Source organism: Aspergillus uvarum (genome assembly GCF_003184745.1).
Source record: "Aspergillus uvarum CBS 121591 unplaced genomic scaffold BO82scaffold_122, whole genome shotgun sequence".
NCBI classification, from domain to species: domain Eukaryota; kingdom Fungi; phylum Ascomycota; class Eurotiomycetes; order Eurotiales; family Aspergillaceae; genus Aspergillus; species Aspergillus uvarum.
The window spans coordinates 1-25378 of NW_020291419.1; the positions used below are offsets into that span (position 1 = coordinate 1).

Sequence of the window (25378 nt, forward strand, 5' to 3'; positions counted from 1 at the left end):
CGGGTCGTCCTGCGGATCAGGACAGTGGGAATATGGGGTGGTGTTGGGGGTGGGGGTGGGGGTGGGATGTTTCCGCTTTGGACCCTTCGGGTTCTGAGGGGCGTGAGGGGACTTTGGGGCAGGGTGAGTGTGACGAGGGGGGTGGGGATGAGAAGGGGAAGAAGGTGCATGGCGGAAATACTGCGCAACGAGGATCGGATACGAACGCGAACAAGATCCCCGGCCCCGGCACGGATCCAGGCAAGAGCAGTCTGGTCCTCCGCCCCAGCACGGAGACCTGTATATGTCATCATTCGAATCGGAAGGGCCTGTTGTCGTGGCCTGCAGGCAGGAAGACTGCCACTGCCACTGCCCTGGCCATTTCCTCGGCAGAAACTGCAGGAGCTGCAGCACCGGGCACCCCCAGAAAGGTCAACCACTACCTCCACGACCTCGGCTTCTGGGCCTCCCTCACCCAACTCGTCGGCGCCACCGTCTTCTGGATCGCGGGCGTCACCGGCCTCCCCGGCATCATCGGGCACATGAGTGCCCCCTTGACGGACGGGGTGTACTGGGTGCCCCAGGTCGTGGGCGGAGTCTGCTTCGTCGTCAGCGGCGGGCTGTTCACGCTCGAGACGCAGGAGCGGTGGGATCGGCCGGCGTGGCGGGTGCTGGGGTGGCATATCGGGGGGTGGAATGTGGTGGGCGGGGTCGGGTTCACCCTGTGCGGCGTGTTCGGGCTGGCGGGGATGCAGTATCAGGCGTGTCTGGCGACCTTCTGGGGGTCGTGGGCTTTTCTCTGGGCGTCCGGGTTGCAGTGGTATGAGAGTTTGCAGAAGTGGCCGGTGGAGGTGGAGAAACACCACCGCCACCACTGAATGAAATTCGACTATACGACTCAATTGGCTTCTATAGGGGGGGATCTTGGAAGAATATGCTGGCAAGAAAGAAACAGAGACACAAAAACAATGTGGTATACAGACCACCCAATCGAAAAACCGTAACTCCCTGGAAACGAAACACAAAAAAGACTATTGGGTCTTGATTAGCCAACCCACACATCCAATCGCACCACTTCCCAGCATGATCGTCAGAATCCACGCCCCAGCGCGATCGGCCGTCGTGATGGGCTTCGATTCTGACGGGTTCTTCTCGTCGGCGCTTGTGTCGATGTGGTGCTCCGTGGCGTTGGGATTGGTGTCGATCGTCTGCGGCGATTGACTGGCCAGCAGCATCAGCTGGGACGTGACGCCGCCCAGCGCGCTCATCTGGACTTCGAGTCCCAGCGAGCCGTCCCACGACGGCTGATACCAGCGCACGCCGCACAAGTTGCTCATCCCATCGGCCGTACCTGAGCACTGCAAGCCGATGGCCTCAACGGACCCTGCGAGCTTGGGGGCAATCAGATCCCTCTTGGACGGAACCAGGATCGCCGTGAACGCCAACCACATGGCTACGTAGCCCTTGAAGCAGAGCTGGTTGCGATCGCACGATAAGATCGGTTCGCACGCCACCTCCGACAGAACCGAACCATTGCCGTAGTTGGTGCTGCTAAACTGGGTCGGGAAGAACTTCGCGAAGGTTGAATCTAGCAGGCGGCTGACGCGCTCCTCCCAAACAGCACTTCCATTGGTCTACCACACATATTAGCAAAGACTCTCTAATTGTCGCCCGGGCAGAACGTACGTAATTGTACATGAAGGCCGCTCCCGAAAGATACGTCCCGTAGTTGTACGTCCACTGGTTGTTACCCGCGTCCTTGCAGTTGGCCTCATTGGATGTCGAATCGGCAATGTTCCAGATCGTAAGGTTTGTGTTCAGCAGCGGCGTCGTCGAGGACCAGTCCCAGATCTTCTCCGCCCATTCGGCATACGTTTCATTCTTGGTGAAGCGGGCCAGTCGGGCCGACAGCTCGAACAGGCCTCCGTTCGAGATGGCGTTCTTCATGGTGTACCCTGCCTGGTACGGCCAGACCTGCCACCGCATGCCTCCGTTGCAGGTCTCGTTATCCCAGCGATTGACCTGCATGTTGAACACGGCACGAGCAAGCGAGGTCCACGACGGTTTGCCATCACGCTCGGGTAGGCCAGCCTCGGAAGCAGTGATCGCAGCCAACCCCCAGAACATTTGATCATCGTTACCCTGTGTGGATATTTATTTAGCCCAGCTCTGTCTAAGATCCACCGCGCCTAGGAACGAGAACCATACCAGCCACTGACTATAATTGGCGGAGAAGAAGTCGTAGTTCTCGCCGGCCTGGAACATCAGGTCATGCGAGACGACCGAGTTGTAGGTGTCGACGCCCGACGCCTGCCAGAATTGGATGAGGGTCATGAACATGCTGCCGGCAACGTACCAGGTGTCGGTGAGCTTTCCGGGGATGCCTTCGGTTTGATTTTGTTTGTAGAAGGTCATCATGGGGTCGGCGATGGCCGTGCCGGCAGTCGCAAGGGAGTCTACAAAACATCACAGGATGAGCGGAACAATTGCGGTCTATTCAGGGTTCGGAGCACCTACTAGCATCGTTGACTTGGATGTTGAGATCGGCCTGAGCTAGACTACTGGCCAGATACAGCCAGATTGGAAGCTGTTGAAGGTAGCGCGATAGGGCACGCATGGTGGGCGTGGTGTGTGTATGTCTCCTCTCGGGGTGGATGTGGAGGAATGTCAAGGAAGGAGGAGGAAAGGGACGGACGACAGCAGCAGCAGCGGCAGCAACAGCGGCAGCAGCAGCAGAAGCAGGCAACCATCAGGAAGAAAACGCAGGTTTGGCAAACTCAGGGGGGGTGGGTTGTTGGACGGACTGAGACGCCAAGGGTGCCAAGGGAGGCATTGGCACGACCAGCCAAGAGTCGTATTTATGGATCATCCAGCGAGGGGGGAAAGGAGGGTGGAAACTGGAAAGATGCCAGACGGGCAGAAAGAATGAGAATGACATGTAACCAGTACGTTAACCCCCGAGAAGGAAGGGGCCTGGGGGAAGTGGATGTTGTATGTATTCAGGGACTGGACCCTGTCGGTGGCAGTCCCTGGTTTTCCCCGGATCTGGAGATCAGTCAGTGACTCGACTCGGGCTTGCTGGGCTGAAACCCGTCCAAAAAAAGCCCTGGATGTCTGACAGCCGCCCTCGGACCACAGGGCAATCGGCGATCTGCAGAATTGGCCCGAGCTGAGCGGCCATTGACACCCGTGTTTCATTGTGCTGAGAGTTAGAGACGATGGTGACTTGGGACTGGAGATTGAATCAGTTGGGAGGCAGTAGGAAAAGATAAGAGGATCGACGGCTAAAGAACGCCCGCTTCCTGCTGGCCGTTTCCGGTTAGCCCAAGCAAATGGCTCCTCACAGCTTGGACAATGACTACAGTAGACAATCGACAATTGGACAATCAACTACCTAGTACACCCTTCTATATGTGCCTATAGTGGATGAAGAAGCTCAGGCAGTTTAGATATGTGAAAAGAAGGGAACCAACCAAGTCGACAGATATAGACAAACTAATTCGACCGAACCAAGCCATTCCACTCCCATCCATCCATCTACAACGGACACGGTAAAAATAAATGACAAAAATATTCGACCGGGACGCGACTCGAACGCGCAACCTTTTGTGCCGAAAACAAACGCGCTACCATTGCGCCACCCGGCCTGCTTCTATGAAGAACCTTGAAGTAGCGTCCATGATATAATGCATATACACAGCCCATAAGCGACGCAACAGGAACATCACCGTCATCTTCGCCATAGTCTCTTGCTCTCATCTGGACCTGAAAGGGCAAAATCTGACAATTGGTCATATCCTAATTATTCTTACTCGTGCTTTGTGGGTGGAAAGCACCGTATGTGAATATATATAGATATACGAATGTTCAATACAATTGTGCAGATCTTGTGTGCATCACTCATCCTCCGCCAATAAATATTTACATGAACACCGACTGAGTGCGACGTAGGGCATGCGTTGCCCCAACCGGCAGACATGCTGCCTCCCGAGTAAACAAAGGACATGCCCCGCAAGTATTATCGCATCTATTATATACAATGACCGCCGCGGGGGGTTCTGCAAGTCCGCACCGGTTTCGGCTTCACCTCCATGAACAGGTTCGCACATCCACACCACCAGCCCCCCTCCTCCCTACCTCGTGTACAAAGCTGGGTATCCAAGAAGCAAAATTAAATATAAATCGAGACAAGGTAGGGGAGCAGGGCATGTATGTGATTGGCATAGGTATTCCAGCCCAGCAGGTCGATCAATCAGCCCACGCTCAGGGTCGTTATGAGATGGATTATGATGGAGGGCTAGACGCATCTCACTCCATACCGTCGTCAGTCGCCCGACGGACCCGCCTTACAGTTAAGATCCCGAGCCGATCTATAGTATGATCGTGATATAGCGTTATAACGGACTAGCATCGATTCATGTGGGCCGTGCATCTGCGACATGAGGAACCGAAACCGGACTATTATCACTCTCTGTATCGTCTAGGCTGATATTCCAGAACAACGCTTTCATGTCGCGCACATCCTCCCGGAAGTGATCGCGAGGGTGAGTGATGCGCTCTTCAGTCATCGCGCGTACCTCGCGAATGAGGTCTGGATAATTCTCGTCGTTGGGAAGCCACCAGCGGTCAATTCCCGGCAATTGCCAAATTGCCGCCATTGCTGATCGGAATCGGGCTGCCACAACATAGCTTAAATTGCGTCAGCACCACAACAATGTCCCACTGCTAGAGATCACTCACCCCTGTTGTTCCAACGAGGCGAACTTCCGCCGCGCCCACATGATATATTTCTCCTGCTTGGGGAGGAACATAGCCGCCATGCCAATGCTGTTTTTGAACGCGATAATGGCGCCGTTCTCCTTGCCTGGCCACCGATCAACTGACTCCATTAATCGACACTGTTCCAGGGAAAGTTCCTCCAATTCGGTGATTGAAGTTTGGCGTAGGGCTAGAAACGACTGATATTTGAACATAGCCTTGGTGGACAAGTAATCAATCCACACGACGTTGACCTCCCACAGAGGGCCACAATGCATGCCGCCCGGCACATATGGATCCACAACATCGTCCTCAGTCAATGGTACGCGATGGGGATAATCCCGAACCGTGTACTCGGAATCTTGGAATTGGACCAGAATGCTCCGCATTCGCTCCAGAGTTTGTCCCAGTATTTCATTTTGCACAATGAAATCGTCGATTGGGATCATACCACGTGACAGTTTGGCATACAAGGAAGCCATCTCTAGTCCAAATCGACGGTTGATTGACATGGCCCAAGCCAGTTGCTTGTCCACATTACCTGGGTCGTTTGCCGCCTGCTGAGCGTCATATTCTTCTTTCGCAACATACCAATCCCGGCTTAGAACCGCTTCGTTACCCGCCAGGATTCCCGCCACCACGTCAAAGCGCGCATACCAAAGAAAAATATGTTGGTGAAGCTCGTTCGTGTTGATTGAATCAGGTGTCAAAAGTTCTCGCATCAAGGCATGGGCCGCCTGGTGATGGTCGATTAAGTTGACCCAGTCTCCAATGAACTCCTACACATAGAATCAGCATGATGTGAGGGGATGACGAATCACAAATACAAGTCATACCTCGAAGGTGGTGAGGACCAGGACGGTGGCTAACGTAGCCTCATTGTGTGGCTCGCCTGAGCCAAGGGATTTTCGTAACAGCTTCAAGGCAGTATTATAGTATTTCAGAAACGAATAAAGTCGACCGGTCCCAGTTTGCACGCAATGATGGTACGCTGAGAACCCCACAACGGCGTACAGAAGCGGCTCGTACTGCAACGCCAACTCGATTATGGTCTGTCGGACAAAGATATCATTCGATGGCCGGAGGAAATAGTGTCGATATGTGATGAAGTCGCAATGGTAACGAAGGTAGAAACGCAAGTCATCTGGGGTATGAGCAAGAGCCAACAGACCAGTTGCCGACTCCAATGGATAAACACCCAGACTGGCCGACCGGGCGCTGAGAGACTCGACGTGCGAAGAAGTCTCAGTAGAGGGAGAAGGGGATGCGCTAGTCTCGGTACGCAAGGGTGTGGTGTCCAAGGCAACGGAAGAGCTTCCTTTTCGGCGCCTTAACGACTGAGCACTTTGTTTCTTAGATACATTGGCTCTGGGTCGCGCTGCTACCGTCGGGGGTTGGGGCATCGTGGGAGACAGATGCGCACTGGACCCCACGCTATCCGCATCTTCCTCCTCTTCATCTGCTATAATCCCTAACGTACGCACGTCCTCCGATTCTCGGGGACTGGTAGATCTCTCTGCGGCGCGAGCTTGGCTGCTGCGCGCCTTGGAGGTGCCGCGGGCGCTGGCAGACTTGGACGCGCCCGGAGTGTTGGTAGAAGGATAGACACAGTCACGGTTTCCTTTCCGACATCTGTCACAGACAGGGCGAGTTTCATCGCACTTTATACGGCGGGATCGACAAGTGAAACAGCCGCTGCGGGTACGCTTGTGCTTCTTCGGATCGGGGGTGGGTTGCATCAATGACTGCGGTTTCGGGGGACCCGACGGATAGGAAGCGGCGGGAAGCGGCGGTTGAGGTTGCGCTGAGGGATTATGCCAATATGCGACGCTCTCTGGGTAGTGGTTGGTACCTAGGATTGAATAGGCCGCGAGGGGATTATGCTGGTGATGCGACTGGGCCTCTGCGAACGAGACGGACCCAGGAATATAGCCCGTCATGGTGGTCTGAGAGGGGGGGTATGATGAGGCCATGTCGGTCTTAGCATCGAAGTAGACAAACAGGTCGGCGTCACTGGAGCTGGCATTAGCTGTATAAGCTCAGCTCCAAGCCTACGGACGGATATAGCGAGTATAATCGGTCCGCATAGCCGTTGATAATTCGATTAGAAGCCTAGGTTGATTGCTTTCTTGGTTGGTGGCTGGCGGAACCGAGAGATACAGCAGCGGAGGGCCGGAGCGGGGGGGGGGAAGAGCGACAGAAGAAAGAGGTGAATGAGTCAAGGTGCTCTAGGGACCAACAAGGTATACAGAGCACACGATTGAAAAACAAGGAAGAATATACAACACAATAGAGTAGAGAGAAAGGGAGGGAATGAGGAGTTAGATGATGAATGGGTGCCAGTTGGGAACGAGAGACAAGAGGGTGAGTGAGAGTCGGAAAGCGGAGAGAAGATGGGATGGGATGGGATGGATGGATGGATGGGTTGAATGGAGGGAACGGCCGGATGGGGTAAGTTTCCTGTCTAGTGTCTAGCCCAGGTCCTTCTCTCTCTCTCTGTCTCTGTCGGACGGAACTTGAAAGCTTCTTCTACTGCTTCTTTTGTATTCTTCTCTCTATTTACGAAGGGGGAGAGGGGAATAACAAAAAATCAACATCCAAAATCCAAAAATGCCTCAAAAAGAGCCACTCACCACCACCACCATCAGAGCTCATGTTCCAGCTAAGTCATCGAGACGAACAGAACCAGAATCGAACAAAAACAGAAAAGGGATGGAGATGATGATGACAAGGACAACCCGAATCTACCGGCCCCAGTCAGACCTGCCAAAGACTGTCACACTAAATCAGATAGACTTTGAGACAGTCCCCTGACGATGGGAACATTCCAGTCAGCTTTACTTGTTTCTGCTGGCTCTCCGGCGCTAGAACTCCCTGGACCGCACCTTATTCTATCTCACTCAACATCTCCGATCTCCGAGGATGTTAAAATGAGATAATAGACTACTTCATGGGTGAAGAAGGGCTGACTCGAGTCTGTTGCAGCGTGCCCACCTCCTTCGATAGCCTGGCCGGGGGAGTGGGCCATTCTAGATCGGACAATGATCGTCACTCCTATCCTGTGGCCAGTCGACGGCTGATGTTTTGGTTTTAAAAAAATCCCGGACAGAGCTTCTCTCAGAGGGACTTCCAGTCTCAGTGTCCATCGGATGATCCTTCAGAAGTCCCGATAGGTCATTGTTCATTGTCTATTACGATCCGATTTCCCGCTACGGCAAGGATGGAGACCGAGACTTGTCCTCTCGGGGACCATTTTAGGATTAACCATGGATATGATTATCCTCCAGGAGATTGCAGATCCCCACCGGCAGTCACGGCGTCCTTAAGAGGCTCCCCAGTGCGTGTAGACAGTCACATCGTGAGACGGTAGGGTACTCCGTAGACTGTGCCCTGGAAATCCGAGAAGCAGAAGTAACAGGGACCACGGTTTGACTCGGACGAAATACGGCCGGATGATGTTCCAGCTAGCCCTAACTCATCTCAATTTAGCCGCGTCTCGAGATACTATGACCATCCGAGGACCACGCGCGGATTAGTAGTGTGAGTGGATCTGTTCAGCTCATTGGGAGCATTTTTGAAGATTTGAACGGTTAGCCTCAACCCTAGAAAGGGGGTAAACATCAACATGGCGAAGCTATCAGCTAGCTGCAGGAATGTTGTGGCAACGTCATCACGGCTCTAATCCTCGCTATTGTCAATGGCCTTTAATCTGTGCCGAGTTGGGGAGGGGTCTGGATCGAACAGCAAAAAAGTAACATAAAGTAGCGGGATTCTGCAGCCAGGACTGCAAGCCGAGAGAGGGTAATACCAGCGTCCATCCTTCGAGCATTATCTTGCACAACACTGAATAAACCAAGCAAGCTGGATAAAGAGCACGTTCTCTCCAAGGTAGACGACTAAATGGCAGTGGAGGCAGCCAAACCTTTTTCGATGGACCAACTACCGCTAACGCCGTACCATTCCAACGGACGTCTCCGCTGAAGGTCCACTTTTACACTCCCCGAATCGCCTCGGCAAATCTGAAACACACTCTTGGGAAATATTTGCCGAGAAGTTCGTCCGTGAGCCCGGAAAAGCTCTAAGCCAACCTGGGGCTCCTCATACATCATTGGAAAGCTGGAGGCAGCCGTTCATAACAGCCGATACTATAGCCAACAGGGTCGCCATCCGTTACTAAGCTTCCCCACAAAGCAAACAACCTGAGAAAGCGTGGACCTAAAGTCCCGACCCGACCACAAAGAAGATAAGGGGTTTCAAGAATCTCAAAGAACGGCTGGAATGCTGCAACGAGGTAATTAGGCGTCGTCGTAAGCAAGGGAACGCTGCCGCGGAATTACTGCCGGGGACAAGGGGGGGCAAAAGTGATTTCGGGTTTCTCGGAGGTTCCTGATCGACACATAAGATGGTTTGAGTTTGACAGCTGAAGTGTGCGGTGCCCATGACTGGGTCGAACCAAATAAATGCTAGGCTAGCACGACAATTCCAGGGTAACCCAGCGTGGGCGGATATGACGGCCTTGTCTAACCTGGTCGTAAAGTACAGCCTGTCGTGTCATCGAGATCCACACGAGCCCTAAATCGGGTTGATCTCATACCATACGATGTACTGAGTAAGAAAAATCGCATGTCATGCGCAAGCAGGGTTTTATTCGTGTCCATTGTTTTTTTTTTTTTTTTTTTTTTTTTTTTGCCTCTTCCGTTTGTTCGCTTTATTTCTGCTGTTGGTTCAAATACAATCTTGCCTCGTATGCGGTAACAAGGTGGCAGGCATGACTCGGTGTCGTCGGCCGCCTGCTGATTACCATCATAAGTCATCGGTGAAGAAAGTTGTAGTGACTATGAAGGAAGGAATCAGATATCATCAAGTATGCAGCTCAAATTAGCCAAGCTGAGTGTGGGTTCACCCATGTGGACTGGAAATCTTAGTCGTATCCGTATCAGGGTAGCCAGGACCAACCTCCTCCACCATGAGTGAAGCAAGTAACAGCACAGATCCAATGACACTGCGCTCTTGAAAGTGTTTCTTCACTCTTAATTTTCTTTAATCTTCGCACTTTCCACCCCCGTTCCTTTTTCTGCGAATTTAATGAGGACCAGTCATTCCGCTGCTGGGGGCAGGGAGCAGCTTACCTAGATTTTGACTGAGACCACTGAGCAACGCCACTGGTCCTCCAGGCAATAACACTATCGTTGATTAGACCTATCTTCATGGGTCAAATCAAACCCTCGCGAGAGTGGACAGGCAAGTATACAGACAGCGGATTGGTCAGCCAGCAAAATCTGAGAAGTGGCTAGCCAACCTGGGGGATGAAGGGGAAATTGAAGTCCGAACGAAGGTGGCCACCAAGGCTATTTCCTTGACTCTTCCCTCCGTTAGATGGAGGAATTTCTCCTGGTCTCTGTCCGCATGATGCAAACTAACAATTAAAGTGACCGATAGTTGTGAATAGCACGACCGTCCCAGATTTGATCGGTGGGTGCTGTTGCTCACCCAAATTGCGTGCCACACATTTTGATTGTCATTGACCTAGATTTGAAGAGACGGGCCACTAAAAGGGCCCTCAAAGGAAAGATTAATTGGAAACTTTGGGAGGGTGTCGTAGATAGATTCTCGGGGATCATCACCACGGAAATTCGAGTTTCCCGAGGAGCCGATCAGTCAGGAAGCACACCCACTAGAAGAGACCGGTAGATTCCATAAGTCAATGGTACGGACGCACAGGCTACCATTATTAGCTACCATGCCAGCCAACGGTTTCGGAAGTGGAGTCCATGTTTTTTCCAGGAAGAAAAGGAAGACCTAGCTATCGAGGCTTGACCGTATAGGCTTCATTTAGATTGTCTATTGGTTTAATTAAATCCTGCCTAGACTGATGAAGCCTTCATGGCGAGTTTTGTACAATCCCTCGGATTACTCATTCTGGCTGTTCAGGATTTTATCAAGTGTCTACAAGAGACGTTGTCGGTGCCCGGAAGTTTGCATATTGAGTGTGGCTGCCAGACAAACCTGCTCTTAGTGTATCCTTGCATTAAGGCAAGACCAGGGATTCAGCTCCACAGACTTAAGACTGCTATGCGGGGGTTCGTCGAGTCAGAAGCCATTTCATTGTTGGATCAGCCGTCATATCATGATTGTTCTGGTGGAACCACTGCCCAGACCTTCCTAATACGGGCTAACAAACGCTCTTTATGAGCTGCACTAATGATCCTTTTCTCAGTAGTCATGCGTTCTCATTGCTCTCCTTGATGGCGTACGTGGACAGACACGCACCGAGCACTATATATTGCCTAGTTGTCTTTTGGGCGCTTGCGGTGCAAATCAGCCGTTAGATCCACGAGGCCAGCCTATCAGCAAAACTGAAGCTCAGATTAAGGCTCCAAATGAGGGGTATGATCCCGTAGGGATACGAGAACGAGGATGTGAGCGGTTTCGCTTGCCCACTCCCATGAACTAATGCGTATAGACAGCATGGTGAGTGATTTTGGGATGCGGGTTGCTTGTGGACACAGCTGCGTGAGAAGCAATCTAGCTCCCCAAGCCTGCTGACACAGGCAAGCTTAAGTTCAGAGCTAACAGGCTTGCGCATCCTGGACTCATTGGAATCATGCAGCCAGGGGTCTCAAGCCCATGATAATCATGATCACCGCCCACTATGATGGTATCTAGAACCGGGTGGAGGGGGTGGCGGATTCCTTACCCAGCAAGCCCGGAGACTTATTGCAGAGTGGATTCCTTAGATGAAGCAGTCAGGCCAGTGTCATGATCATCAAATCAGCGCTGGGAGCATCTCGGAGACTTCTTAGTGAACATGGCCCTAGCCTTCTTATTTTTTGAGGTAGCATGATCTCACAGTGACCAGGGTCTCAGTCACCAGCGCCAGTACCGTATGTCATCTTCCTCTGAAATCTCTTGCACAGGTCCAGTTGAGTTCCATGCATCTGCTCTGGAGTCTGTATGGACAGAGGAAGTGGGCGTCGCCGGTTGATCCTGGTGAGGTTCTACCCGTCGACAATGTGGTCAATATTATAAATTACGTTAAGAAGACAAGTCGAGACTTTCGAGTGCGGTTTCAGTCGGAGAATCAGGGTAGGATCCTCGTCGTGGTAATACTTGGAAGGCTTGCTGCACGCCGGCAGCAACGACGATCAGCCAGCAGGATACCGTAGCCATTCGCTGGTTCGAGGTGATCGAATCGTACCAGTCTGGTTGCACGATTCAAGTGATCGGCCCCTCTTTTGACAAATTAAGACATGCGGAAACAATAGAGCAAATAGGCTGAATCCAGAGTTTCTTGTTCCCATGGAAAGGACACTCAATAGAAGTTGGAAACTCCTCTGGGCGGGCCATTCGCCGAGGAAGTCACGCCGGGGCCGGGGTTAAGGCATCCATCCATTTCTGGAAGTAGGCCTTGACTGCCTTAAGGTAAGGTTGTCTGGGCTCAGCTCAGCTATACCACTGGCATTTACCAGAAACATATCACAAACGATAGCAAAGTAAAACTGGATTGGTTCCTACAAAGTGCAGCTGATGAGTATGTATTTTAAAATTCAGATTCGGTATCTTGGTATCTTAACCACAATCATAACGTAAATTATCGAGATCCAAAGAAAATCACCTCCGCTGCCTCTCACCCTGAATCTCCTGGATGGTCATCTGCACCCCCTCAATCACCACTCCCCATTCAATCGTGTGCACCTTCTGCTCAAACTTGTGGAGATCCTCATCTTCACCCTTGATGAAAGGGATCTCGCGCACAAGAATGGGTGTGCCCATGTCAACCTCCGAGATCACCTTGTGCATCATGACACCCGTCTTATCAATCTTCCCTTCCAGCCAAGCCGCATGGGCACGTTCGATGGCACTCTATTTGGAGGAAGTCAGATACAGTCGTGTCTGTGGCCCCCGGTTCGCAGCCACACATCCAGCCGCATACACCCTAAAAGAAAAGTCCAAAAGAAGAGGTTGAGAACTTACCGCGCCATTGAAGGCACCCGGCAGAGCGGGATGCAAGTTGATGATACTGATCTTGGCTTCTTCTAACGGCTCCAAGAACCGTGGTGACAGCACATGCATAAATCCCAGACAAGCGACCATCTCCGGCTTGTCGGCGAGCACCAGCCGGGCCAATTCGGCGTCGTACTCCTCGCGCGCCGCCAGTATCCCCTCCGGTGTTGCAGGGTGTTGCTTCTTGTACTTCACGAGGTTGTGGTATTGCGTGGGGATGTTGGCCTTGCGAGCCCGCTCGAGGCCAAAGGCATCCTTGCGGTTGGAGATAACTCGGACAATCTGGGTGGAGAGTTGACCCTGGCTGGTTTTGTCAATGACAGCCTGAAGGTTGGTTCCGCTGCCGGAGATGAGAACGGTAAGCCGGACGGGGTCTGCCATTTTTGATGGAGTCGCGTTGTCCTGAAGGAACGGCAGATGAGGCGTGGATGGTCGATATCGGCGTCTGTTCCTGGATGGCGGGGTAGGTATTTAAAATTTTTCCCTCTCGCTGAATCCTGCCTCTCAATTGCCCAATCAGTAAGTTATAATTGTGTCGTTGAGGGTCATGTTTTCCTACCTCAGACTTCCCGAAATCAAATACAATAGACAAGGACGTTTAAAGAAGTCAACGATTGAGAATTAGCTGCGTCCTCAACTCCAGCGCCGAGATCGCAAAGACGCGGGGGTGGTGGGTGGACAGTCCGGTGGGCTGAGTCATCGTGAGGGGCGGAGATGCGGGACGCGCCCCGAGTCTCTCCGCTCCGCCGTTCCAAGGACTACTTTAGCGGAACATGGATCAATGCTTGAGAGGTCCTCATCAACAGTACCTTTGGGATGGAGGTCTCTTTGAAACTACACACCTCGGGCTAGTCCCGGTGAGACTGTGGCCTTAGATCGACGAGGGCAATCGGCCTTAGCTTTAACCATGGATGGGAGGGAGGGGAACCCGAGTACAGGTTGTGCACTAACATGTCCCAGGGATGTTGGTCAGCCCGGTTAAGGCTGGGGGGATCTCTTACGTGACAGGGGTTAGCCTGTATAACTCGAAACGGGGATAGAAGCTTAAGGGCTCACTGCCTTCGTAGTGGAAATCGTCAATCATTTGTACCGGTCCACGGCCTTGGCTGACATACGCGTATATGCATAAATCAATAAAGCAATCATTCAATAAATCAAGACAGGATACAATTGAAATTAACAAAGTTTCATTTGCTTGATATACCTAGTCCCATTTCATCAACTACCCCGCACAATTCTTAAAAAACAAAGACAGGAGTAAAAATAGGTATTATGCACCGGTGCATTTCCAGCTCACAAGCCAACATCCAAATATCAAACAAAGTGGGGAATAGTACAGCATAATATCGTGGCAGAGCAAGGATAAAATTATCCGGGGATATGTCACACAAAATCGATACAGGGTCTCCATGCCTTTGGCCTGCGAGACCCGTGACAGCTGACGCGGCATTGTACAAGGATGCATACATATATGCAGCCTTGCATTCATGAGTAACCGCCAGTGTTTGCGGAATCCCGGAAGGTAAGAATTTAACCAGAAAGGCCATTCAAATTGAGGGAGGACAGAAGAGAGAGCCACGCTTGATGTCCGTGAAGGATATCATGAGAAAGTAAACTAAAGTCATTCATCAGGCTTTGGTATAGACGCTTCATGCTAAGAGAAGTTCAAGGTTAGTTTAAGGACAATAAATGTAGCTCCAGAGTAGGAAAAGAGGCAGCTAATGTCGGCTACTTGTCGTCAGGCTGCTGTTGCATCCGGCGTCTCTGCGGCCGGTCCAGCATTAGAGGTCTCGGCCACACCCTGGCCACGGCATAAAGGGCAGGAGTTACGGCCAGTTGTCAACCACTACAAACTTGATATCAGTTATGTGCTTAGTGAAACCGTAGAATCATGGAAGGTCATACCTGATCTATGCAATCCCGGTGGAACAAATGCTTGCACTTGTTCAGTTGCCGAAGCTCATCGGCCACCTCATAGTCACTTAAGCAGATCAAGCAACGTTCACCCTCGGGTAGATGAATGTTACCAGTGCCCTCCAGAGCCTCCGCGATGAGTGTACCTCCGTATTCGACAAGTCGGAACATGCCACCAGCGGAGGTGAGATCGTCCTGAGTAGCAACAGGTGGTTTGACTGGCCCAAGAAGAGATGAGAGCAAAATCATGTCTTCATATGTTGGATTCTGCGAGTTGTCAGTCATAAATGGAAGTCTAACACGGATGATCGGTCTTACATCTGTGAACAGGCTCGGAGTAGCAAAGGCAGGATGATTTTCCGACAGATTGGTTCCAACAACATAAATCAGCCAGCTTCTGCCCGTAGGGGGCGTGCCGTTGTCGGGTTCTACCACGCCGTTGCGTCTGACCGCACCAGATCCTAATTCACGATGGCGCGCATACTCGGAGTCACTACGACGTCGTTGTCGTGTTGCTGTCGGCGGGATGCCGTCTTCGACCGACTCAGCCGTGGGTTGCAATGCCCTATTCTCGTCAAGCTGAGGCATGACGCTCGGAGGAATCGCGGACGCGGCAGACGGCCTTCGACTTGGGGTAGAGGTGCCGGATGACACGGCTGATAGTCCCGGTTCCGCCGGCGTTGATGGGGGTGGGTTAGGCCCCGGAGGGCTCTCCGACAGAATAGAAGGGACTGATGTGAGCGGAGCGCGGCTTGCCGTATCAGAGAACCGTCGTGAGGGGTGTAAATGGCCCCGAGAAGACGGCTCACCCATGCTATTTGAACCATTGCTGCGGGGTCGAAGGCGAAGCTGCGGTAATCTGGGTCTGCCTTCACCACGTGATGGCGAAGTCGAATTGCTATCCTGGCTCCGTGACAGATTTCCAGGTGTCAAAAATGGCAGACGAAGCAGTGCATCAAGCCCAGGAGCCGCATTGCTGCCTTGTTCCCCGGTGGAGCCGTTACCTGACGGGACTGAGCGAACCCCAACCACAACTAAGGTGACAGTGCGACCTTCCGGTCCCTCAGTAGGACCGTCAACATCCATCTGTGTTCCAGTGGCGCTTGCATCATCGCCATCCGCACCTGGGCGATCTGCGGGACCACTGGGCCGAGCATTGTCCGAGTTGGCAAACCGAAATACCCTTAAGAAGTTGACTGGGGTTTGGGGAGCAGTATCCCCTGCGGGAGTCGGTGCATCGTTAGTAGTAGGTTGCTGTGCAGATGTTGCATGCTGCAAGCTTTGTATGAAGTTTTCAAGCGAACCATCCAGGCCATCATTCCCAAGAGATTGAATGTTAGGCATAACAGGCCCAGTCGTTCCAGAAAGTTGGGCAGCAATGGCGGCGGCTGCCAGCTGAAGTACACGAGATAAGGGTGTTTGTTCCTCCCGGCGTAGCATGCGTGATGACCTCACCCGCAGTGAATCCGGAAATTGTCGTGACCCGGGAGAACCCTGTGCTGACTGCGACATGGGAGAGGTTGGCCGGGAACTTCCCACCGCCGGTTCCACCGAATCGAGTTCATGAGGCTCATCAAAGTCCATCCGTGTATCCATAGCTGTTGGGTATGGAAGAAGGCCTTCATGATCTTCACCAGGAAGTGATCCCAAGGGTAACTGCGGCGGTGGACCCAGGTTCTGGCCTGAAATGTTCGATGACTGTCCAAACATGTGTGTAATGGGGCCCGAAATTGAGTTTCGCATGCGGTTCAGTCGAGCACTGCGCCTCCACGGGCTTCTGGCGGCTTCAGAACCATTTTCTGGCGAGGCGACATATGCGCCAGGACTGGAGGGGTCAAGAAGGGGGTCACTGCGGGGAATGTAGTAGGGCCCACGTGCTGAGCGTCGTCTGGAGATCCCACTGAACGGGCTGAACCGACTGTTGCTGTGTGTAGTTTCAGTTCTGGGGACTGATCTTGAAACGATGCCATGGCGGTGAGCGTGACCTTCTGCTGGTGTTTCCTCTTCGCTGCTTAGTAGGCCACGGATCACGGAGTTGGGTAAGATTCTGGAGCCCAGCCGAGACATGGTGGACTGCCTTCTCGCTGCCATACGAGCGAATATGGCTGAACGACTGTCCCGCTGGCTTTGTCCTACCTGTGAACCGTCCTCCTCGTGCGTGCTTCCCATCTGCTGCTGCTCGCCGAGTGAAGACATCATGGGCTGCAGATCCTCAGGCTGTTCGGCTCCTGTCAGTCCATGCTGAATTCCACTGTTGTCTGCTTCCATTCCAGATGGGGGTTGGAAATCCCCCGTTTGATCCGAGTTGTGCCTTTGATTCATATCTTCATCCCTATCTAGCCGACTTCGATGCGCGTGAAAAGAGAAAAAGCGTTCTGAGGGGGTGCTGTGACGATGAATTCGTTGCGTTGAGGAAGACTGTCCCATAGTAACAGCAAGGCGATAGTAGGCCGTGGCAATGGATGTTTATGAGCTGCCTATTGCCATCCAGAAATTGATGACTAAAGGTGAAACCAGCATTAGTCAGACAATACACAGCTGCAATTCAGTCCAAACCAGTGGAGTCCACATGGAAGATGAAGGAAGATAGAGGTCAGGATAAGGCCCCGTGGTTGAAAAGACAAACATGTAGGCAGCGCACACAAAATAGCGCCACCAGATGGGTACCAATTTGTGGGCGACACGAGGATACTGTCCAGGAGATACGTACCATTTGACAGGTTGTCTCAATAAGCCGATGACATCCGATGCAGACTACAAAAGGCACTTGGAGGTATTCCAGAACAAGGCGGCTGAGTTGGGTGAAGAGGGTGTGTGTTCGCAGGAAGGAAGCGATGCTCAGGTCGCAGCTAATCGTTAGGCACAGAATGCAGCAATGGGAGTCAAATGCTAATCGCGGTTCGCGACTTCACAAAGATAGTGTAATTTCCCCCAAAGGCGTTCCCAAATGTCAAAAGTATTGATGTGAGAATCAGCCTGCCAGCAGGTGTCTGCCAATCCTTCCAAAAGCCAGGAAGGGGAGGTGTATGGCGCGGGTTTTTTGTGGTTGGTTTTAACGCCGTAGGAACTTTCGGGGGGGGGGGGGGAGAGGGGGGAGACCCCACGACAATCGGCGTAAAGTGCGATCGTATGTATGTACAAGCGGCGAAACAAAGAAGAGAAAGGAGGGCAAGAAAAAAAAAAGCAGAAAGAGAAAGAGGGGAGACAGTGAGGGATGGAAGGAGGAGGTGAGCCTTGCAGCTCAGGGATGAAGCACGAAGACGGAGGGAGAGTCGAGGCTGATGACGATGATGACGGGATAGAGGAATGATGGGGGACGACGGAGATGGAGTGAGTGAGTAGGTAGGAGGAGACGGATAACATAAGGAACATAAGGTACTCGAGCCTCTGGAGTACACTGTAATCTACAGTTCTGTTGAGGTGTCCGGGACGCCCGATCGGAGGGCTTGAAAGGGCTAAAAAGGGATTAGCGTCATGGCGGTTTCGGCGGTTTGTCTGGCTGGATTAGGTTTAGTGTGGATAGTCGGTAACGTGCTTGAGACAACATTGAGCATTGAATCCTCCATCAGGTCCATCCCGATAACTCACTATCTGCCCTCCATTATTGGTCATCTCACCCGTGCAGAAACACTTCCATACACATCTATAATACATTCCCTACCTAGTAGGACTCTCTTTCTTCCCTAGGTAGCTGCTGACGCCTCAGAGTGCCAGGGTTAGAGGAGATTTGAAAAAGAAAAAAAAAACAAAGGTCTTATCGGGAGGAGACCCGAAAGTCTGCATGCAGTACGGTGTCTGATTTTCCAGCCAGATTCAAACACTCTAAATGGCCACTCCCCATGGGACCTTAATTCGCCTTCGCCATATATTGTCACTGAACAGATAAGGTTCTCAGGTTCCGGAAATTCAGATCTTCATGGCATCTGTTCCTTCGGCTTCCTTCTTCTCCTTGCCGCTTCCTCCATGGCAGCAACCTCAGAGTGCACGGGTGGCTAAATATGAGGCCAAGAAGCGCAAGAAGACCCTTGACGATTGGGGTGACAATGATGATGACGACCTAGGAGAAACCACCGATGCTGCTTCGGAAGTTGCGCTGCCTGCGCCATCTCTGACTTTATCACCAGATGAAGCTCACCAGTACCGCGTTGCGGGCTTGTCTTTCGACCAGGAATTGCCAGGCGGCAAGTTTCCGCATGCTCCTGCACAAACCCAATCTTCCACCCGACAGACGCGGGAAGGGGTACTTGAGACTCTATCCTCTCTATCTTCTCCCATTTATCCGCCCCAGTCTGCTGCTCACCAGGGTAACCTCCGTCTGCAGCACCTGGCCGTGCTGACATCCATATTGCACCGCTGTCTCCTTCAAAGGGACTATGTCCGCGCGGGAAGAGCTTGGGGACTACTTCTCCGAGAGGAATTCAATGGAAGGCCGATCGATGCGCGGACTGAGGGGAGGTGGGGGATTGGTGCGGAAATTCTACTCCGGCGCGGCCGTCAAATCGCAGACATGGCTGCTGAAAATGGCGGCGACCACGGCGGTCCATCTCAATCACCAGGGTCGGGACCGCAGCTCATGTTCACAAGGAAGGGCTTTGAGGATGCCAAGAAGTATTATGAGAGGCTGATCATCCAGCATCCATACCGGAAGGCTTCTCCAGACTCCATCAGCTCATTGCATTTCTACCCTGCCATGTTCGGCCTCTGGGTGTATGTGGCCCAAGAGGAGAGCGAAGTCAGTCGACAGAAAATCTGGACTCGTCATACCGATGAATATGGACAGCATTCGGAGGATGAAGATCTTGCCTACGACCACGACGGCCATCGTAATTCCAAGGAAAGAGCCAACGCGCTCATTGCCGACGTGCGAAAAGCGGAGCTCAATCAAGCGCAAAAAATTGCGGGAAGAATGGATGAAATTCTTGGCTCTCCGCCCTATTCGGATTCTCCAGAATTATTAGAGCTGAGGGGAATGGTGTCACGCTGGATTGCTGATCTATTTGTGTCCTCTGTGCCTGGAGGACAGACCGAGCACGACTACTATACCGATGACGAGGACGAGGACTCGATGTCCGACAACATGCAGTATTCGATCCAGGATAGACGCGAACGTAGACTTGCGATGGAGAAGCGTGCGTCCGAGACTCAGAAGTCCGAAGAATTCTTCAACAAAGCCAAGCAGCGTGGCAAAGGGGTAACTTCTACTCTTGATGACTTCCACATTGACGATAACGAGTCGATGGGCTATTGGAGTTAATGTTATTCGTATGACTTGGTTGGTGCAAAACATGGTGATCTGAATATATGTAACGACATCTTTCCATCTTTCCGAACCGGTCTACATCCAAACCCCAATATCAAATCAGTTCCCCACCTCAAAACTTCGAATGATAAAATCGGTGTATAACTAAACATATGATAAATTAAACCTGGATATCGGATCCATAAATCGAGGCTTCCATCAGGCTACACCTTCCGATGCACTTCACTGTACGGTACCACGTGACCCCGTGGCTGCCTCGTGTGCCTGACAAAAGAATCCAACGCGTTGACCAACTTGATTCGACCACTTTTCCCAAACTCATGATTGCCACGACGCTACGACCATGTTACAATTCTGATTCTCGACATATGTAATTATTGTGATGCGCACAGGTCGAGCATTCACCGAAGACGCTTTTCATAACCCCGTTCAAAGAGATCCTTCTGCCCGACTCAGATTTCTCGACCGTTGAGCCTTGCTCCACTGTCAGTGACGATGGGCGTGGGAGACTATGTGCATGCCAGACCACCCGGCGCCCAACCGCGATCTCGCACAAGTGATCATCAAAGCCCAGATCCAAATCAGAACCAAAATCTCTCATCCCGACAGGCTCTAGCAGCCCAAGCAAGGGTTGAAGTACCGTCCACCAACCTGATTGCGCCGGTACCACTACCGGGCAATCAAGTCAACAACCTATTTGAACACTATGCGCAGCAGCCGCAACCACCACCAGTTGAAGATGCTGCGCACAGGGACATGTTCGACACCGACGTGGAAGGAATTGATGACTCGACCATCGCAGCAACCAGCGTTTTGGGATATGATGACATTCCCCCTCAGTATCAATTACCATCAACAGCGCAGCATCACGCCGCCGCCTCCGACCCGAAGTTATTCCGACCGCACCCGTCCCAGTCCCATCTCCTGCAACGCTCGCACGACGCCAATTGGTACGCGAGCTTTGGCGACAACGCCCTGAAGTCGGCCGGCTTCGACTCAGGGGATGCGGCCGACGATGCCGAGAGCCAGTTAACCTCCGTCATTGGGGATGATGAGCGGTCCGACACGATGGAGGACGCCGCGGATTATGTTCGGCGCTACAGGTCGTCAACCACGACGGCCAACGAACCCCTGAGCAAGCGTCTACAGAATTTCTGGAGCGCCAGCCGTCGCACCTATCAGAATCCCACCGAGGACCCTTCCGCGACCGCCGCCGTGTACCCGGAGCCGGCTAAAGCGTCCGGTCCTGGAACCCTGCGACAAACCCACTCCGACTCCAGGATGATGACCGCCAGCCAGGTCTTGCCCCTAGCCGGCGGCAACAGCCGGAAAGTCACCCTCCCACGCAGCATGACAGCGACCCCCCGGACGAGGTTCAGCCCCCCGAAGCCTACCCTCCTGGAACAGTTAGATCTGACCCCGACCCGCCGGACGTCTGGACCTCGCCCCCAGCCAGGCAAGGACGTGGCAGGCGGAGTCGACCACTACCAGCGCCACCACCACCACCAACAACAACAGAAACATCGCGACGTCGCGGGGGAGTACGGCCTTTTCGACAGTGACTTCAGGAGACGAGGGAGCCTGCCCCCGCTGAGTGCCTTCGACATCACCAATATCGATGACCTGGACAACGACCACGATGATAATGACGACCATAACCAAGACGAGCACGACCACGAGCACGACCACGAGCACGACCCCATCAATGACCCCTTCTCCCGCCGCCTATCTGTCCAGCGCATCAGCCCAGACAATGGCTCCAACCCCGAACACGAAGAAGACCACCCTTCTAAAAAGCGCCAGCTTGATCCCGACTACCCTCCCGAAGTCCTCCGCCAAAAGTCTTTGGCTGACCTCCAATCCGAACCCTTCGACTACATCCCCAACTCCGCCGCCTCAGCTGCCGCCCCCGCCGCAGAAACAAAAACCACGCCTCCTCCCCCAGTGTCCTCAACAACCCCAAGCATCGCGCCCCCCGGACCAGACACGAAACCCGAGGAGAAGATGTCGCACCTGTTGGGTCTCTCCGACACGGACCGCCGGGAGTTCTTCTCCGGTCTGACTATGGACGCCTGGGAAGACTACGGCGACCTCCTCATCGACCAGTTCTCCGCAACGTTGACGAAAATGAAGGATCTGCGGCGCGCGCGCCGGCAGACCGCCGCCGTCTTCGAGGCGGAGATCCGGAGACGGCACGTGCTGGTCGAGGAGCAATCCGCCGAGTTGTCCCAGAAGCTCAAGGATATGAAAAGTGGTGGGGCGGAGGTTCTTCGTGGGCGGACCCCTCAGTGAGAGTTGCTGAGTAGGTAGGGAAGGTAGTGAGTGAGTGAATGAGCGTGCTCATTCATGTTTATGTGATTGCGGAAGAGAGGTGGCTCAAATTTGCACTTTGCAGCAGGCTTTATTTAGTCTTTATTGCTTGATTTCCCTGGATGGGGCATACTAACGCTGACGTGCTTCGGTGGGGTTCATGGCATTTTTTTCGTGTTTCTTTCTCTTTATCAGCACTCTACAAAGTATCAATATACCCCCTTTCTACGTGATAGACACTGTTCCAGACAAAGAAGGTTCGCATTGTTGGTCCTAGAAAATGCTAGACAAAAAGCTTGGTGATATGCCCAACTGGCTGGAAAATGCAACATGCTTGGTTTTGGGACACTGAACGCCAGCAGTGATCCCACAATCTCACAGAGAACCAACCGATCACAAAGGAACGTCAAAGGCTAACTACGTCCCACGCCATGGAGATGATAATACACGGAATCAATATAAGAGAAAAAGAAATGTTCTAAATGAATGTTGTAGCTGCGCCGACAGCATTGACGTCAGTTCGAGGTCTGTTTCGATAACGCTGCAGCCAGCCGCTTGTAATCCTCAAGAAGGGTAGACACGTCTGCGATAGTCATTTCGCTGGCGTTCTGCATCTGGATGAAGCGTTGGATAGGCGGGTCAACTTTGGGCTGCTCGGGCTTCGGATCAGTTTTGGATGAGGTACTGTGGATGGAGGATGAAGAATCGCGGGAGACGATCGATTGCCGGATTCTCTCGGTCGGGGTGTTGGGGGACGAAAAGGTGGTGCTCGGCGTTTCCGGAGCAGCACGGCTGAAGCTTCTGATCATGCCGGGAATATGATTAAGTGGGTTGAGCGTGTTCCCAAAGCTCCGCATGGATTCGAGGGGCGTAGGTGTCGACGTTGCCGAAGACATTGCAGGCGATGCCTGAGACTCATCCTTCTGCAAACCTGAAGAGCCGGCCGTCTTCCGGGCGCTACCCTGCGTCCGAACGCTGTCCGCACTTCTATCGCGAGGCGTTCTCTGACCACCAACCAACCCTAAGAGAGTATCTTCTGCTTTGGAGCCGATTCGCCGCAGTTGCGGTCGATCCGTGGCACGAGGCTCGCGGGCTGCATTAGTATCAGGGTTCAGACTGCTCTCAGACGCAATCGGCGATGTAACCAGACGTCGAGCTTCTGCTAGTGTCTTTGGCACAACTGGGGTTCCTCCGTCTTTGGTAGCAAATTGAGTAGTTTGTAATTCTTTCAAACGACCAAAAAGGAAGTTGAAGCTGCTGTCCAAGGATGCACCTATATTTTTCAAGCCCTGGTCTGCGGTGCTACGGACTGCGTCGTTCGCAGCACCGAGTACCTTCACGGGAGGCTGGAATAGGTTATTCAGCCGGCCTTGCTGAGTATTTCTCGTAGACTGTGTTCTTGGAAATGTGGCCGATGCCCCTGGTCCAGTTGGCCTTGATAGTTCGGGTGAGGCAGTCGCTGATGTGACCGATGAAACTGGTGTATCCTTGGTAGGCTGAGGGGAGTCAGTCTTCGCGACTGTCGTCGAATCATCACTCGAGGGTTTTGTCTGCTCTTCATGCAGCGCTCCTCCGCGGAGATCAGACAGATCAACATTCTCGAGGAAACTGATAGCGGCCTCAAGGTTTGTCAAACAGTAAGCGGTCTCACCATCCATCTTACTGGATGATCTGAATCGTTGTATGAAGAGCAGATTGCTTATGACGTTCATCCCTTCGGGAGGACTGGTAATGAGACAGTAGATCAAAGTAGGTAGAATCTCATCAGCAGACGATGATGACGGCAGTAATTTGGTCAGAGCATCAACTATGGCCTTGTGCGCGGCGGCCAGTTGTTGAAGCTTGCCCAATGGATATTTCTCATCATTCATCTTTGCTAGGCAATCACGGGCGATCGAAAGACAGTCATCGGCCTCTTTCTGCTTCTCCTCACTGATAGAGCTTACATCGAGCTCTATCCCAAGATCTTTCAGGTTTATGCCAACCAGGAGAAGCGCCGCCGTCTTTGAGCGCAACTTTTCGTCCCTGATTTCATCCAGGGTGCTTTTATGCCTCCATAACTTGTCATAGATGCTCTCGCAAGCCCTCCGCTCAACAGCCTCCTCCAGAGCAATGCGCTTGGACGCCAGATGCTTCCGAGCGATCCTCTTTTCCGTCACTTCTGAGGCAGTCAACATCTGCCGGCCATCCGAGCCCTGAGTGTTCGAGTTCCCTCTGCTGCCGTACGGCGACGGATCACGATTTATGCGCGACGCAAGAGCTGATATGTGGGTTGCAATATGTGCTTCGGCCCGTTCGTAGAATTCTTGGAAGCGATCCGAAACCCTGTCGGCCGTTGGCGGAGACGAGTGAACTTTTGCAGTGAGAGAGTTGACGAATCTGCATAACATCCAAATGTTAGCAATTATGCTGGACAGGACTTATGGAAGCCCAGCACAGAATTGTACCTATCGGTAAGACTGATCAGCTCGATTGGGAGCTCTTCCGTGTGGTTTTGCATGCCTCGCGAGAGAACCGATGTTTCCTCCCCTTGCCCGTCGTCGTGGTGTGTCAAGTCTGGGGAGCCTGTCTTTTCAAACAGGTCTGGACCGGAATCCTGCTCATCTTCTGCTGATGATAGAGGCAAAGGAAGCGATTCCGAGTCTACCAGTTCTGGTATTGCCACCGACTGAACGGTCTTGGCTCTGGAGCGGATGAAAGGGCCGGGCTCAGAGGAATCCATTCGAGGGAACGAGCGCGCAGTGTGGAGGCGTGGTTTTCCAACGCCATGATCGGGAGTGTTGACTGACATAGTTCCTGCAGTCAAACCTTCGAAAGTGATATTAAGTCAAGTGATGGGGCCTTCACGTCCAGGTGATAGGCATATGCAGATCGAGGTATGTATGGGGCCAGTGCGTTCGACTAGATGACAGCTGGAAATCCCCAAGTGGGATAGAAACACGACAAGAAAATCAAGATGAAAGGAGATCAATCGAGTTTAAGAGAAGAGCACGCGCACAAGCATGATGGAAGACAGCAAGCCACAGCGGCGCAGGAGTACCATGGAGATCGGCCTGCCCGTCAGTCAGCACTCTATGTGTAGTATAGGAAGTGAATCACCAGGCCGGGAATTGTCAACAACTTCCGCCTTGGAGAGGGGGAGCGGATCACGCG

At 52.6% G+C, this 25378-nt stretch overlaps 7 protein-coding genes and 1 non-coding gene across 8 annotated transcripts; 2 read left to right on the top strand and 6 right to left on the bottom strand.

Moving 5' to 3' along the window:
* Window positions 1-428: 428 nt before the first annotated feature.
* Window positions 429-815, top strand: BO82DRAFT_245351 (uncharacterized protein; the record flags this gene model as incomplete). Its single annotated transcript, XM_025630822.1, has 1 exon — window positions 429-815. A coding segment is annotated over one exon (387 nt), but the record flags the coding sequence as incomplete, so codon positions are not given.
* A 118-nt stretch (window positions 816-933) lies between these two features.
* Window positions 934-2520, bottom strand: BO82DRAFT_27403 (glycoside hydrolase family 76 protein). The gene is made up of 3 exons (XM_025631080.1): window positions 2188-2520; window positions 1666-2121; window positions 934-1613 (listed from the first exon to the last, which is right to left on the bottom strand). Exons 1-3 carry the CDS (start codon window positions 2395-2397, stop codon window positions 1011-1013), a joined length of 1269 nt encoding a protein of 422 aa, XP_025485648.1. The 5' UTR covers window positions 2398-2520; the 3' UTR covers window positions 934-1010.
* Window positions 2521-3554: 1034 nt separating this feature from the next.
* Window positions 3555-3626, bottom strand: BO82DRAFT_t332. The gene has a single exon. It is a non-coding gene; the product is annotated as a tRNA-Arg (tRNA).
* A 751-nt stretch (window positions 3627-4377) lies between these two features.
* On the bottom strand, window positions 4378-7028 carry BO82DRAFT_27444 (C6 finger domain protein). Its single transcript, XM_025631090.1, has 3 exons — window positions 5574-7028; window positions 4720-5516; window positions 4378-4668 (listed from the first exon to the last, which is right to left on the bottom strand). The coding sequence occupies exons 1-3, from the start codon at window positions 6708-6710 to the stop codon at window positions 4395-4397; spliced, it is 2208 nt and encodes a 735-aa protein (XP_025485649.1). The 5' UTR covers window positions 6711-7028; the 3' UTR covers window positions 4378-4394.
* A 5320-nt stretch (window positions 7029-12348) lies between these two features.
* BO82DRAFT_298654 (uncharacterized protein) lies at window positions 12349-17082 on the bottom strand (the record flags this gene model as incomplete). The annotated part of the gene is made up of 4 exons (XM_025631995.1): window positions 12349-12600; window positions 12712-13143; window positions 14647-14922; window positions 14974-17082. The coding sequence occupies 4 exons, from the start codon at window positions 17080-17082 to the stop codon at window positions 12349-12351; spliced, it is 3069 nt and encodes a 1022-aa protein (XP_025485650.1).
* A 154-nt stretch (window positions 17083-17236) lies between these two features.
* On the bottom strand, window positions 17237-17695 carry BO82DRAFT_349251 (uncharacterized protein; the record flags this gene model as incomplete). The annotated part of the gene is made up of 1 exon (XM_025633868.1): window positions 17237-17695. A coding segment is annotated over one exon (158 nt), but the record flags the coding sequence as incomplete, so codon positions are not given.
* Window positions 17696-18294: 599 nt separating this feature from the next.
* BO82DRAFT_388000 (uncharacterized protein) lies at window positions 18295-22611 on the top strand. The gene is made up of 7 exons (XM_025638354.1): window positions 18295-19030; window positions 19070-19121; window positions 19161-19362; window positions 19393-19737; window positions 19768-19846; window positions 19889-19904; window positions 20406-22611. The coding sequence occupies exons 1-7, from the start codon at window positions 18572-18574 to the stop codon at window positions 22205-22207; spliced, it is 2955 nt and encodes a 984-aa protein (XP_025485652.1). The 5' UTR covers window positions 18295-18571; the 3' UTR covers window positions 22208-22611.
* Window positions 22472-25273, bottom strand: BO82DRAFT_360024 (VPS9 domain-containing protein). The gene is made up of 2 exons (XM_025636735.1): window positions 24673-25273; window positions 22472-24604 (listed from the first exon to the last, which is right to left on the bottom strand). Exons 1-2 carry the CDS (start codon window positions 25014-25016, stop codon window positions 22741-22743), a joined length of 2208 nt encoding a protein of 735 aa, XP_025485653.1. The 5' UTR covers window positions 25017-25273; the 3' UTR covers window positions 22472-22740.
* Between the last annotated feature and the right edge of the window lie 105 nt (window positions 25274-25378).

Bases quoted from the DNA above. Each gene is read 5' to 3' on its own strand.
- BO82DRAFT_27403 (XM_025631080.1), bottom strand. From the start codon at position 2,397: ATGATGACCTTCTACAAACAAAATCAAACCGAAGGCATCCCCGGAAAG. The intron at 2,122-2,187 runs GTATGGTTCTCG...ATATCCACACAG, and splicing joins CCAATTATAGTCAGTGGCTG to GGTAACGATGATCAAATGTT. The intron at 1,614-1,665 runs GTACGTTCTGCC...TATGTGTGGTAG, and splicing joins CGGCCTTCATGTACAATTAC to ACCAATGGAAGTGCTGTTTG.
- BO82DRAFT_27444 (XM_025631090.1), bottom strand. From the start codon at position 6,710: ATGGCCTCATCATACCCCCCCTCTCAGACCACCATGACGGGCTATATT. The intron at 5,517-5,573 runs GTATGACTTGTA...TTCTATGTGTAG, and splicing joins TGGTCCTCACCACCTTCGAG to GAGTTCATTGGAGACTGGGT. The intron at 4,669-4,719 runs GTGAGTGATCTC...ACGCAATTTAAG, and splicing joins GCCTCGTTGGAACAACAGGG to CTATGTTGTGGCAGCCCGAT.
- BO82DRAFT_388000 (XM_025638354.1), top strand. From the start codon at position 18,572: ATGGCATCTGTTCCTTCGGCTTCCTTCTTCTCCTTGCCGCTTCCTCCA. The intron at 19,122-19,160 runs GTGCGGAAATTC...GTCAAATCGCAG, and splicing joins TGAGGGGAGGTGGGGGATTG to ACATGGCTGCTGAAAATGGC. The intron at 19,363-19,392 runs GTATGTGGCCCA...GAGCGAAGTCAG, and splicing joins GCCATGTTCGGCCTCTGGGT to TCGACAGAAAATCTGGACTC.
- BO82DRAFT_360024 (XM_025636735.1), bottom strand. From the start codon at position 25,016: ATGTCAGTCAACACTCCCGATCATGGCGTTGGAAAACCACGCCTCCAC. The intron at 24,605-24,672 runs GTACAATTCTGT...GATGTTATGCAG, and splicing joins CTGATCAGTCTTACCGATAG to ATTCGTCAACTCTCTCACTG.